Genomic DNA, 13,536 nt, shown 5'->3' with positions numbered 1-13,536 from the left:
ATCCCTGAGCTAAGAAAGAGGAGAGAACAGGCCTGTGCACCTCCAAGCCAACCTGCACCGAGCAGTGCTGCAGTTCCTGGGCCTACAAACCTAAAACTGCTGCTGCAGCTTTACTGCCTGCAGAGCTGCACTCCCACAGCTCAAGGTGTTGGGATTCTACAGTACTATTCCCAACTGACTGAAACTGCTTTATTTAGAAATTTGTCCTAAACTACGAGGTAGTGCTCAAAGTTTCACATTCCTCAAGTAAGTCCTCCTGTATTTATTCTCACACAAAATGACAAACTAAATATTTTAATGGGGTCTTGCTATAAAAGGAAAATTTAATATCTCCACTATAAGTAGCAGAGAAGTAAGAGTATGTGTGTTAATATCTATCTATCCATATATTTGTCCACACACAGAAATCACTGAGGAATAGAAGGTAGGATTCTTTCCAATTACATCTTTCTAATCAGTGCCTTTTATATTTTCAAAACCAGTTTAAATGCACTTAACTGTTATAAAGCAGAAATTGAAAATACTTTCAGTAACACCATGCAAAGAACACTGGCAGTCAGCAAACATGCACCATACATTCACCATACCTAGTACTTTCTCTAGTACCATCTTGTCTCCAATGCTTTACTCTGAGGATCACTAAAAGGACCAAGAAGGGAACCTCACAAAAATGCTACCTGCCACATGCATCACCTTGAAATTCTTCTTCTCCCAACTCTCCCCAGGAGACTGTTTTCTGTTTATCCAGGAAGAACCCATATCTATTAGAAACTGTTGAGAATATTTTTGTCTTATATAACAGAGAAGGTGTGGTGACATTACAGAATGCAGTACACCTTAAGGCCAAATATTACCACACCCAGCTGGACTGAAGACCTTCAGGAGCTGTATCAAACCATAAAATTCCTATGTGTGACTTGTTCCAGAACTGAACTTCCAAGGGATTTCTCAGTTTCTATAAATCAGATGAGTCCCTGATTTGTACATGATGTATGTTACAATATCATTTAATTGCCACAGCAGATCCTTTCACATCATGTCCAACACCAGCTGTCATGAGAAGAAGGCTGAAAAGCAGACAATTTTATAGTAGTGGTGGATGAGCTTTAGACAAATCAATACAAAAGGAGGAGTTCTAATGTACCATAACTCTGGTCTTATTAGTTCTAGTAAGTAACCAAGGAAGAGCAAATAGTATTGGTTTTGAGTGGTTCATTTTCATGATCATGTTTGTCCCACTGTCACATAAAACTTTTGTCAGTGGAGCACCAAGGTGGGCATGGAGAGTGCTTAAAACCACACTGCTCCCTCAAAAAAGCCAATTCTTTAACTGTCACTCCTTTCTCCCACACAATTAATTAACAGTTTACAAGTATAATATATCTGCCTTTCAGATTGTGTTAGTACTACTTTTGTCATGAAACATTTCATTTATCTACTTGTTAGGAAATTCCACTTGAAAGTGGGAATCCTTGAGGTGCTCACTCCACCAATACTGTAGCAAAAAAGCCACTTGATTCACAAGACCTGAAGTAAAAGATGGGTTTGATACAAAAATAATACGCAAGTTTAAAACGAGTCAGCTTTGTCTACCTGGAACTTTATCAACTGTTACACAAATACTAAAGAAAGTCTTTCAACTGTTCATCTCCCAAAATTATCTGCTCTACCAACATAGCCCTTTCCAACAAAAAAATTATTTCCTCCAAAACAAAGTTACTAAATCATTAAAAAAACTCCAAAACCTGAATTGAAAGAATGATCATGTTGTTAGGAACTCTGTAAAAACATTCATTTTAGTAATTTTCTAACTTCTTGTGGTTTTAAGGTTGAACAAGTAAACTGATGAATAACCAACTGAAATTGCTAGTTGTTTCAGCAGCAACCACCACCGCTTGTTCTACCCTAAATTTGGACAGGGATGAAAAGAATTAGAGGGAAGTTATTAGCCATTACTGATTACCTCAAAGAACCACAACTGATGCAGAAAATATTAAGTCTTGTAACCCACACAAAGTTTTTAAACCTTGCTTTTCCTTTACCATGTCACCAGCAAACCCAGTGTCATTAGAAAGCTTTACAGGCTATTTTGTGATACAAAAACAAAAGTTCATCCTCCAAAACTTGGATATTCAGCACCACACTGCTCAAATATCTCAGAAATCATCACTTCCATTTGATATGCAAACTGTCAGTTCTCACAATTGCCTCTCACTTAGCCTAGGTGGGATCTGCTTTGTTTGCAAAGCTTCCTGTATTGTACAGAAGAGCTCTACAGTTTTGTCTTACAAGTAGTAGTTCAGGAAGTTTAATTACCACAGGCAGATAGGCTTATCACTGTCTCTATCACCTTATTTAAACAGTGTCAATATCAATTCTCATTAAAATCTAAAGCATTCACCTAAATATCAGCACCAAGCATGCCCTCCTCTACCATGTCACAACACTTCTCAGCAAGAGGAGTTTCCCAAGACACTAATTTATTTTTCAGTAATGTTTACGCCTTAACTAACTTCATTTGCTGAGATATCTTGACTTTGATCTAATGAGACCAAGAGTCTTCTCAAACACAAGCATTTCAGTGCACTTCTTCCTGAAACATCCACTTGAAGCAAGAATCCTCTGCAGGCATGTACTGATTTCACTCAGAGACACTATGACCTCAAACATTATACATGTGACTTGTTTGCCAAAAATCTCTGCTCAACCTGACTCATAGGTCATGTATGCAGTATGAAGATATCTGAGTCATGTGTAAAAAGCACACAGCTTTCTTTACAGGACCTGCAGCACCCAGCCTGACAGGGACTGATACACACAAATCACTCCTTAACTCCTGCACTCATATGGGTGGAGCACCGCAGATAGAAAATCTCTTCTCAAGCTAAATTCTGTTTAAAAGCTAATTCATAAAAGCTTTCATTACACTCTTTGACACCAGGTTATGGCACATTAGTCAGAATCTTCATAGCTTTTGATTAATCTCAAAGCTCACAGGGTTTAGAAGACTTCAGTATTAAGCACAAACAAGTTTTGCTTTTAAAACAAAACATGAGTTGCTCCTTTTTGGGTGAATCACCAAATCCACTTGCTCTGCAATTAAATAAGCTCTCTTTTCCCCTAACAATTTGTTTTTCATGTTACACATCTTTCTCCTAATCTACTTTTAAAGATAGGATCACAGTATCTCAAAAGAGAGCTCCTTTCAGATATTTAATTTGTAGCTAAGTGGAGTATATATCACTGAACAGATACCACACAGACCTGAAGGGAACTTGGGGCTTTAGCATGGCACTTGGTACTACATGCACTTCTGCTGATAATAAACAGACACAATATATTATTAACTTTAATTAAAATATACCACCAGAAACCATTGGCCATGTTATTTCTAGTTAGACAGTGTTCTAATGCTCCTGAAGTACCACAAATCCTGCTATAACACCTCTGTTCAAGTGCTGACTCACAGAATCACAGATGTTTGAAAGGATCTCATTCTTTTCTCAGCATAGGCCAAAGTCCTGCCTAAATAGCAGGGTCAACACTGAATTCAAAACAGCCTGCTAAAGACTTGCAGGACTTGCAAACCTCCAAGAACAGCGATTCCAGTGTCTCTGGCCAACAAATACTTAACCATCCTTCAAATTATTTTTTCCCCTTATACTTGGTTTCCTCTCCAGTGACCTCTCCTGTTCCTTTTTATCATCTCTGTCTCCCATTCTTCTCCCATGAACTTCTGAAAAACTCTGACTTCAACTCCTCAACCAAAAAAACAATCAACCTGCCAAACCCTTGGTCTTGGTGAGCTACAGCAGCTACGTTACATCAGAACTGATGCTTTCAAGCACTTCCTGTTTCCCAGGTATCCAACAGAATTATACATTTCCCACGTGATACTGAAACACTGAGGCAAGCAAACAACATCTAAGTTAAGCATTAACAAACACAGGAATCCCAGCAATCTCCCTGACAACCTTAATTTAGTCTGTTTCCCCTCACAGAACAAGCATACTTTTAAACAAGCAAAACAAGCATATTGCCAAACCCATGTAACTGCTCACTGCCACCTCATGCCAGCCTATTCCCAGGGTTGGCACGAGACCAGATGACTGTTTGCCAAAACAATTTACATATTTTCTGCCCATTTCATTGTAAACAAAGATAATGAAAAAAACCCCAGGCTCTCATTCCCACCTCCAGACCTTGAGCCAGCTAAAAATGAGGAAAAAAAAAACCAAAAAACCACAACATTAGACAGAGATTAAACTTTGGTTAAAATACTCCAGCTTACACACTACTAGGATAAAAACTGGAACTAAACTCTTATGCTGCAGTTCTATCACAAATTTCATGAAACCTGAATACCTGTACAAATTCAACAAATTGTATGAAACCTGAATGTCCCTCCAAATTACATAAAGCAGCAAATAACTGAATTAGTAGTTCTGATTTAGCTCATCTTTAATTACTTGTGTGTGTGTATAACCATCAATTATCTTACAGAGAAATACTGGAACTTATTATTTTCTTTTCCAGCACAGCTCTTCCCCTGTACTCAGCACTGGTGAGGCCACACCTCGAGTGCTGTGTCCAGTTCTGGGCCCTCAGTTCAGGAAGGACATTAAGGGGTTGGAGCAGGACCAGAGAAGAGCAGCTGGTGAAGGGACTCAAGTACAACTCCTGTGAGGAGAGGCTGAAGGAGCTGGGGTTGTTCAGCCTGGAGAGGAGGAGGTTCAGGGGAGACTTCATCACTCTCTACAACTCCCTGAAAGGAGATTGTAGCCAGGTGGAGGTCGGTGTCTTCTCCCAGGCAATTATCAGTAACACAAGAGGGCATGGCCTTAAGCTCTGCCAGGGGAGGTTTAGGTTAGATATTAGGAAGAAATTCTTTACAGAGAGGGCAACCAGGCATTGGAATGGGCTGCCCAGGGAAGTGGTGGATTCTCCATCCCTGGAGGTTTTTAAGATGAGACTGGCTGTGGCACTTAGTGCCATGGTCTAGTAACCATGGTGGTAATGAATCAAGGGTTGGACTTGATGATCTCAGAGGTCCCTTCCAACCCAGCTGATTCTATGATCTTCTCTTGATAGCCCAGCCTTACTTCCTGTCAATCAGCAATAAATGCCATTGATCAGGCTTCAGTCCTTAAAAACACCCAACCAAACAAACCACTACATTTCTGCAGGCCAAGTAGCACTGCCCACCTCTTAGTTTCTTACGAAGATCAGGGGAACACAAAAAACTTTCACCTTTCTATTTTAGTTTCCCTTCCCTCAGGATAATGCCTTCAGCTTCCTAGCTCCCTGTCAACTAGAGCCATTTTTAGTCTATCATATAAAAATCATTTCCCTAGACTTCTTCCCAATGCTTTACCTAATTTCAGTTCCTATGCCAGGAACCAAAAATATATGTATATGTGCAGCTATATGTAGCTGCACACCCTCTCCCACCAAGCCCCTGTTCAGCACTCCCCTGGATGTGTGAAATAAGTTCTGGGAAGGAGACACGCTCCTGTCAGCACACTTGGAGCTCCTTGAATTACACAAAACACATGACAGAGTGCAGGTTGATTCATCTCTATAACTCTACTGAAACTTGATGAATTGTAAGTTACAAAGATGAACCAAGAAAGTGTCCACACCCAACTCTGAGAACTTTGTATACGAAGCCAATAACACTCAGCACTTGCACAGTGTGGCTTCTCTACCAAAAGTCCCAAATACATCTTCATCTTATTTGCTCAGTGAAGAGAACAGGGATGAGATACCAGTAAGGCTGCTCTCTGAGTACTTGAAGTTATCATCAGCCTCAGCAGAACCAACTCCTCATACAAAATTAAAGCCAACCAAATATATTAAGATTATTCTCCTATATAATGTATGAAGCCTTTCCCTGATTATAGTCCTATTCTTCCCTTGCAAACCCATGGCAATAATTGCTAAATCTGGCTATCCACTCACACCTGCACAATTTAACACAAGCTCCATCCCACCCCTTCCCTTCCTCACGAGTGAATGAATCTTCACATCAGTTCCATGCCCCATTTGTGCACATCTTGTCCAAAGTGACAAAAATCTGCTTCCCCATTCAACCCACTCACTCATTTCTATCACCAGCGGCCAGTCACTTATCTCAGGACTAAACTATCTTTCAGAATGACCTGATTTAAGCAACATATCACTGCTCTGATCCATAGGCTGCTGGACTGCAATCATCCACCCCCTCAAGAAACAAAATCATACTACTGCGAATAAAGTCAAATATTAACATAATGTTCCTTTTTCCACTAAGTGTAATAATAAAAGTCTACTATAATGACTCCAGAATAACTGAATAGAGCATGCAATGGAAATACTTGCCCTGTTCAGTCCAATTTTGAGCTCATTTTACCTCGATTTTTCAAATCATATAATTTTTTCAGAACAGAGTGTTCTCTTCCGCTACAGCAAAATTCAAATTCGTGTCCACAGCTTCCAAAAGAAACACTTTCCTGTGCAATTTTTAAATCAGCTCCCTGCAGGAACCTTCAAGAAGCCTCCTTAGCTCCTCCAGCCAGGAAATAGTAAAGGTTTGTTTGTATGAATAGGAACCAACGCGCTGTTTATGTGAAATTGACTCACGTTTATCCCAGGCAAGGAAACAGGAGTTTGTTTCCAATAACACCGTGGACCAAAACAAGACACCGTATTTAGGTATCTTTCGCCAAAATATTTACTGTCACTTTTAATCCAAGCCCACTCCAATTGGAGTTCCTCTGAAACAATTGTAACTTTCAGTAACTTTTCTCTGCCTCACTCGTTACAAATTTAACAACTTTCCCACACAGATTCTAACTTGGTTTTCAGTGGCAAGAAATATCCCACACCGCAGTTGCCAGGCTGATCAGCGCAAAGCTCTACACTCGACGGAAGGAACACAAGATGAGAGCACTTCGATACTTAAGTTTTACCAATAGCTGTGAAAACGCTTGCAACAGATTAAATAAAGTTTGTAACTAGTACCCTAGTCAGGACACAGGGGAAGCAAGTTTTAAGTGTCTGCTACACTGTTGCACTTGGAAATGTAATAGAGAACTGAGCTAAAATGGGCTGGTTCAGTGTTAGAAGAAGTAACAGAAGTAAACAATCGAAGGTAACACTTTCACATTAACTATTTTTGCTGCTGGGTAATTTATAAAGTGTGATATAATCCAGTGCTGCTGGCTTTGAAATCTACTTGTGCTTCAACTTGTTGTGTCTGTAGGTAAAAATACCTTCTTAAAAATCAAAAAGCACAGGCATAACCCACAAACTCTACAGTCCTAAAGAGGGTTTGTGTTCCAAACTGCGTGAGATCTTCCCAAAAATAGGCTGGGAAACACACAAATCCTTACATCACGCTCGCGTTAGCCGATAAGTTCCATTGGGAAGCACGTGGTTGGCATCCCGATCAGAAGCGTTCTGGATTGTTCACACAGAGCCAACCCCACCCCGTGATCTTCCACTGGGGCAGAGCAGAGGTTACGCCGGGTAGAGCAGGGCTGTCCCTCGTCACCGCCATCGCCGGGAACACGGGAATTCCCGGCTCCGGCCGCCACCCCTCCCGGGAGCTGTCACCTGCCTCCACAAAGAGCCCCCCGAACGCCCGCGGAACCTCGGCGGGGTTTCAATCAGACAGGGCACCCCCATCCCTCCGCGCGCCCCGCATTCCCCACGGGGAAGCACCGCGGCGGCACCCGAGCGGTGTCCGAGCCTCCTCCTCCTCCTCCTCCTCCTCCTCCTCCTCCTCCCCGCGCCCGGGCCGTTCCCTGCCGGTCTCCCGGCCGCGCTCACCAGCTTGGGCTTGTTCCGGCTCTCCTCTTCCGCGGCGCGCCCGCCCCGCTTCGGGTTCATCCTGCCGGAGCCCAGCGGCTCCTCGCCGCCGCCGCCCGCGCCCGGAGCCGCCTGCCCGTCCATGGTGCCGCCGCTCCGCTCCGCCGCTGCCCCCGGGCCGCGCTCTCACGGCCCCATGTCCCCCCCGCCCGCTCCGCTCCCCCGCCCGGGGCGGCTCCCGGCGCCTCCCCCGGACCCGCCGCCCGGGCGCTGTGACGCGCACGCGCGAGGGGCCGCCCGGCGCCACCGCGCGTGAGCGGGCGCGTGCGCAGCAACGCGGAGGGAGGGGGGCGAGGAGGGAAGGAGGGGGGCAGGAAATGGCGGAGCGGTGGGGGGCCGGGCGGGCGGGGGGGTCCCACCTAAATACCACCCCCCGGGAAGGTGGAGCGAGAGCTGGGCAGGGCGTGGGGCGGCGTGTGGGTGGGTTTGTCAGGGAATAATAGAGTCGGTTCGAGTAGGATAATTGGAACCTTGAAGATCGTCTCGTTTCACTCCGCTGCCACGGGCAGGGACACCTTCCGCTAGGCGAGGTTGCTCCAACCTGGTCTTGGACACTTCAGGGATGGGGCAGCGACAGCTTCTCTGGGCAACCTGTGCCAGGGCCTCACCACTCTCACAGGGAAGAATTTTTTGCTAATATCCAAACTACTCTGTCAGTTTGAAGCCATTCCACTTGTGATGTCACTCCAGGCCCTTGTAAATAGTCTCTCTCCACCTTTCTTGTCAGCTCCTTCAGGTACTGGAAGGCCACAATTCAATCAGCCTTTGGAAGCCTTCTCTTCTCCAGGCTGAACAATCCCAACTCTCCCAGCCTCTCCTCCCAGCAGAGCTGGTCCATCCCTCTGATCACCTTGGTGCCTCTGGACTCGCTCCAGCAGCTCCATGTCCTTCCTGTGCTGGGACCCTGGAGCCAGAGGCAGTTCTGCAGGTGGGGTCTCACCTGGGCAGAATTCCCCCCCTCTCCTGCTGCCCAGGCTGTGGGATCAGCCCAGACAGGGGGTTTCAGGGCTGGGGCATTCCAGCCTCTCACTGACCAGCACCCCCAAGTCCTTCTGGGCAGGGCTGCTTCCAACCTGTTCCTTCCCAGGGCTCCTCCCAGCCTCACCTAGACCAGGTTCTCAGGGCCCCATCCAACCTAGTCTTGGTTGGCTAACATGGTATTTTAACTATATTTCAACTATTGTTACCACAAAATAAAAGAGTTAGTTATTTTTTCCTCTCAAAATTGAGAACTCCACTCCCTAATATCTGAGTCATCTACATGTGCTCATGGTTCACAACAATGAAAAATTGCTTAAACTGTTCCTGTGGATTCCAGAATCCCCTTGGCTGAATCTCGCTGGGTAAACTGAAGGTCTGTCAGAATGGCCTGTGTCAGTGCAGGAAGTGGAAACATGGATCACAAGTCTGGTTATTAAAGGCATCATGTTGACAGATGTCCTCATATTAATATAATTGTCATTTTTAAAAGCAAAATACACAAATTTTGTTGGTATAACTGAATCTGTGCTTGCTAAATTATACTGAGAAAACAGTCATGGAAACGGTCATGGTTTGTTTTTTCAGCGGGACAAGGGCAATCCACAACTTGAGAGTTCACATTTAGATACAAATGTATTGGTTGATTGCCTTCTAGAAGAGGGTCCTGATTCAGCACTGCTTCCACAGTGGGCTTGTTCTGTTAAAAAGGCAAGTGAGACCAGCACAATGAATTTTCAAATCTCTGTCTAATACACGTGAAGTTAAATAAGGCCTGGGATTCCAGTAGCTTTCTGCATTTCTTGGGACTGTCTGAGGCTTACCTGAGTACTGGATGAAATATTTCTCTTTTAAATCCAGCAATGAAAACCAGCTGATAAAATCTGACAATACCAGCTTTCAAATAAAATGACAGCTTTTAAACTTGCAGAGGTCTTAAAGTCGAAGTAGAGTCTTCACAGCGGAAGTTAGTAGGTTATAAAATAGGCCAACTCTGCCTAACTGTTCTGTTCTAAACTTTCCTTTGGGATGCACCTCTTGGTTTTAGTACAAGTTTTCATTTGTTTCATTTTGTTGACTTTAACCGTAAATATTTGGGAATAGTTTATGATACCATCATAACCATATATAACTTGGAATTATGAAATTAATTAATTAATCACAAAATTGATCACTTTTTTGCAGTGTCAGTCAATGTAATGTTATTTTCAGCTGCGTCTATTTGTAATTTACAGGTCATCATTCTACAGCAATAGTTTAACAATGGCTTGCCAGTTTCAATAAAAAAGAAATGCTCAAATCTGGTTTTTTCCCTTCTCTTCAGTTAACCTTAGTGAACATCTTGGGTTTTTTTCTGTGCTGCCTCTGTCTGTATTAAGCAACACCTATAACTGGAACACAAACCTCAGTCATTCCAGTCAGAGAAAATAGAGAATAATTTCCAACTGCTTGACATCTCTGTGCACAAATTTAAGAGTTTTTAATCCAAACCCTGTAGCACAGGTTATTCAGCATAACTCTTAAATGCTCAAGAACTTTTTATCCTCAAATTTTCTGAATTTGCCACAATACCACTCATACTGCTGGACGTTGGACTGACATGTAAGACTGACCTCCAAGATTCAAGACCAGCAGGCACAACATAACAAAAATACTTTGTGGCATGAGTGAAAACAAGTGCACGTGGCAGAAATCAAGAAAATTGAGGCCTTGAGTTAATTTAGTTTTTTATGGAGTAAAGCTCAGATCACGTTCATGATCTTAAAGAGAAAAGCACTTGAACACAGAAGTCAGGTGGAGGGACTATGCATATCTTTAATGCTGATATACAGTAAAAACTCTACTTTTGTCTAAGTGATGGAGAAAAGATGTGAAACCATGAGGCTGTAGCTGCACCATGTGATGAAAGAACCACCCCACAGCTGCTCTTAGTTCCTCTTCCTGCTGTTTGCCTTCTCTCCTGGGACAGATGGCTGCTTGGTTAAGCATAGTTATGCCATTTTTTTTAACTCTAATTTACAAATACTTTGCAAGTCTCCACACAGGGTTTTCACCTGTGGCTTAAAATTGTTGTTTGAGTTGTACAGAGCATTGCTACAGGATTTGCTGGAGAACAGCTTTTGAAAAGCTTGCTATAAATCAAGTGTCATTAGATCTACTTCACAGCCTCCTCAGCAGAACTTAAAGCCTCCTCTGTTCTTTTTGAAAATGTTTTTTGTCATACTCCTGTATTTCAGTATTTTGTTTCCTCCACCCCTACCCAGTTTTCAGGACCAAGAAACAAATATTTTGTATATGAATCAAGGACCTATGTGAGCATATAAACTCTGCAGGCAATTTTAAGCAAAAGGAGTGAGGGGAAATAATGTAGCTATCACACTTAGGAAAATTTAAATGGAAAAGCCCCTAACACCAAAAGAAAACAAACAAACAAGAAAACCACCAGAAAACCACAACTCTGCTTAAGGCAACCAGAAAAATCTCAGATCATTCTGGCAGACACTTTGCTGTGTAGTATTTTGGCTCAACTCCGAAAGAAACATAGTGTGGCCTGAGGGTGGAAACGAGTAGTTGTACAAACTGTTCTTAACTTGGCTTCGTCTCTGAAGCAAATGGATTTTAAAACTATGCCTTTTACAAATATCATTTCACAACATTGAAAACATGTAACTCCAAAAGGCCACTGCTGTGGAGATGCTGACATTTCTCCTTGTGGTTTTGTGTCTAATCTCAGTCTCGTTTAGTCACACAGCCACAGCAGCTCACAGAGACAGAGGTCACACAATTATCTTAAAGAAAAATGATCATAGACTGATAAATATATCATATTTTGAGCCTCTCCAAAACATGTGTTATTTTATATCTGACTTGGAACAAAATAGGCCTTTGAAGATGACTGACTGACCCAGCAACATAAGACCCCACAGCTCTAACATCCTTTCTCTAAACAGATCAAAAGTACAATCATGCAAGGTTGCAGAAGACATGCACTTCAAGTATAACTGAAAAGGAAAAGGATTCTGGGTTTATGAGAATTTATAAATTCAGTGATAGAATTTCCATTTACGAAAGAAAGCATAGGCTTCTACTTGATAACTGCTGTTCAACCAGCTGTAGCCGACAGGTCACCAAACAGCTATTCACATTTCAGTCCTGGGGAAATGTTCAAATCTCCACGTTTCTAGAATCAAAGAAGAAAGTTAACATTGTCCATGTCTTTGTCCTAACTGCAGTGGAGGGAAAAAAAAATGGAAAAGTAATTGCTCTGTATACTACCACAAGAGAAAACACATGGTATTTAACTTAACCACAAGCAGGAAACATGTTGCTAAGTCAACCAGTAGTACATTCCCCAGCTTTTCATCCAAAAATTCTATGTCATTAGCAAAACCATTCTACCACAGAAAACATACCACAGTCCTTCCACTACTTCTGTTGAGCCATAAACTTTCCTCAAGCTCTTTTCCCTCTTCCTGGTCAGTGTCATCACTGCAGTCAGTTTTTACTTTCCTGCCTCCTCCTCCTTTCTGCAATTTTAGTCGGAATCTATTTACATTCAGGAATTTTAAAAAAAATTCTCAAATTTATCTTTAGAAAGAAGTTAGTTTAAGATGGTTTAGAGTGCATGAGAATGTGGTAAATAACAAAATCACAGGGCTTATATCTTATTGTAACATATAGAAAATAGGATTAGAAGTATTAATTACTAAGCAATTAAAATAATGAAGAGTATTATATATATATGAATAGATAGTCCCTTTTGACAAAATAACCTCACTTTCTAAAAAATACTGACTACTTAATAAATATTATTTATTTGCAAATCTAAATCCAAAAAAATCCACTCACCAATAAGATAATTCTAGGAAATACTTGTTTGCTAAAGCTTTATTTAATCTAAAACAATCATTTCCTGGTCTGCTAGAGGCAATAATTGAACATCCTATAGTGTTTCTCTAAATTAAGTCACAAGAAGTTACCACCATATTTATATAAATTGTATTAGTGATTTGAAGGTACATTAAAACATCCTGTATTAACCATTAAAACAAAGAGATGTTTCACATTACAGTCATGAACAGTATCACAAATGTTAATCAAAACCACAGCTGATTCTGAACATGGGTAAGGATTACAGCTGCAGCAAGGCTAATTTTCCAGCTACAGCTCCAGTTTGTTTTTAAGCAGCTGCGAGATGGCTGCACAACCATTCATTTATTGGGCTATAAACTTTTCAGTTCCAAGTTAACTTACACATTTTGCTTGTACTCGTTAATAGGAAGAGGAAGTTTCCAGCTTCCCACCTATTGTTTAGAAAAGTTTTCGTGCTGCATATGTTACCAAGGTCATTATCTCTGTGCTCACAGCAGACCTGCAGTTCAGCTGTACTTACTAAGTCTAGCTCTAATTTAAAACTGGAGCTGGATGAGTTATACCACTATTAAATGATACACTAAAAGTATGAAATTTACTTGTGTCAGGGCGCTTCCTTCATTAAAGTGACTTATATAATCCAGAAATAAACTGAATAATTGTTTTAAATCTGAACAAATCTTTAGTGATTTTAACTCACTCCAGTCTAGGCTCCCCTTATACTTAGGAAGTAAAATGTCAATATGCTTTTTATGTTTATATTTTCCTAAGTATTACTTCTTTGTTACAAGCATTTTCCCTTCTTGAAGCAATTAACTAATTTAGTGGTACTCT

The 13,536-nt window shown here is 41.8% G+C and overlaps 1 protein-coding gene across 4 annotated transcripts in view; it reads right to left on the bottom strand.

The window, feature by feature from the left end:
• Positions 1-7,935, bottom strand: part of DIAPH2 (diaphanous related formin 2) — a 199,365-nt gene extending 191,430 nt beyond the window's left edge. For all 4 annotated transcript variants that reach the window (XM_032701648.1, XM_032701649.1, XM_032701650.1 and 1 more), the window contains exon 1: positions 7,813-7,935. In XM_032701648.1, the coding sequence (XP_032557539.1) occupies positions 7,813-7,935 (123 nt within the window). The remainder of the gene's footprint in view (positions 1-7,812) is intronic.
• Between the last annotated feature and the right edge of the window lie 5,601 nt (positions 7,936-13,536).

The sequence above is a fragment of the Chiroxiphia lanceolata genome, chromosome 14 (assembly GCF_009829145.1).
Source record: "Chiroxiphia lanceolata isolate bChiLan1 chromosome 14, bChiLan1.pri, whole genome shotgun sequence".
Lineage (NCBI taxonomy): Eukaryota > Metazoa > Chordata > Aves > Passeriformes > Pipridae > Chiroxiphia > Chiroxiphia lanceolata.
This window is presented reverse-complemented; position numbering and strand designations above follow the sequence as displayed.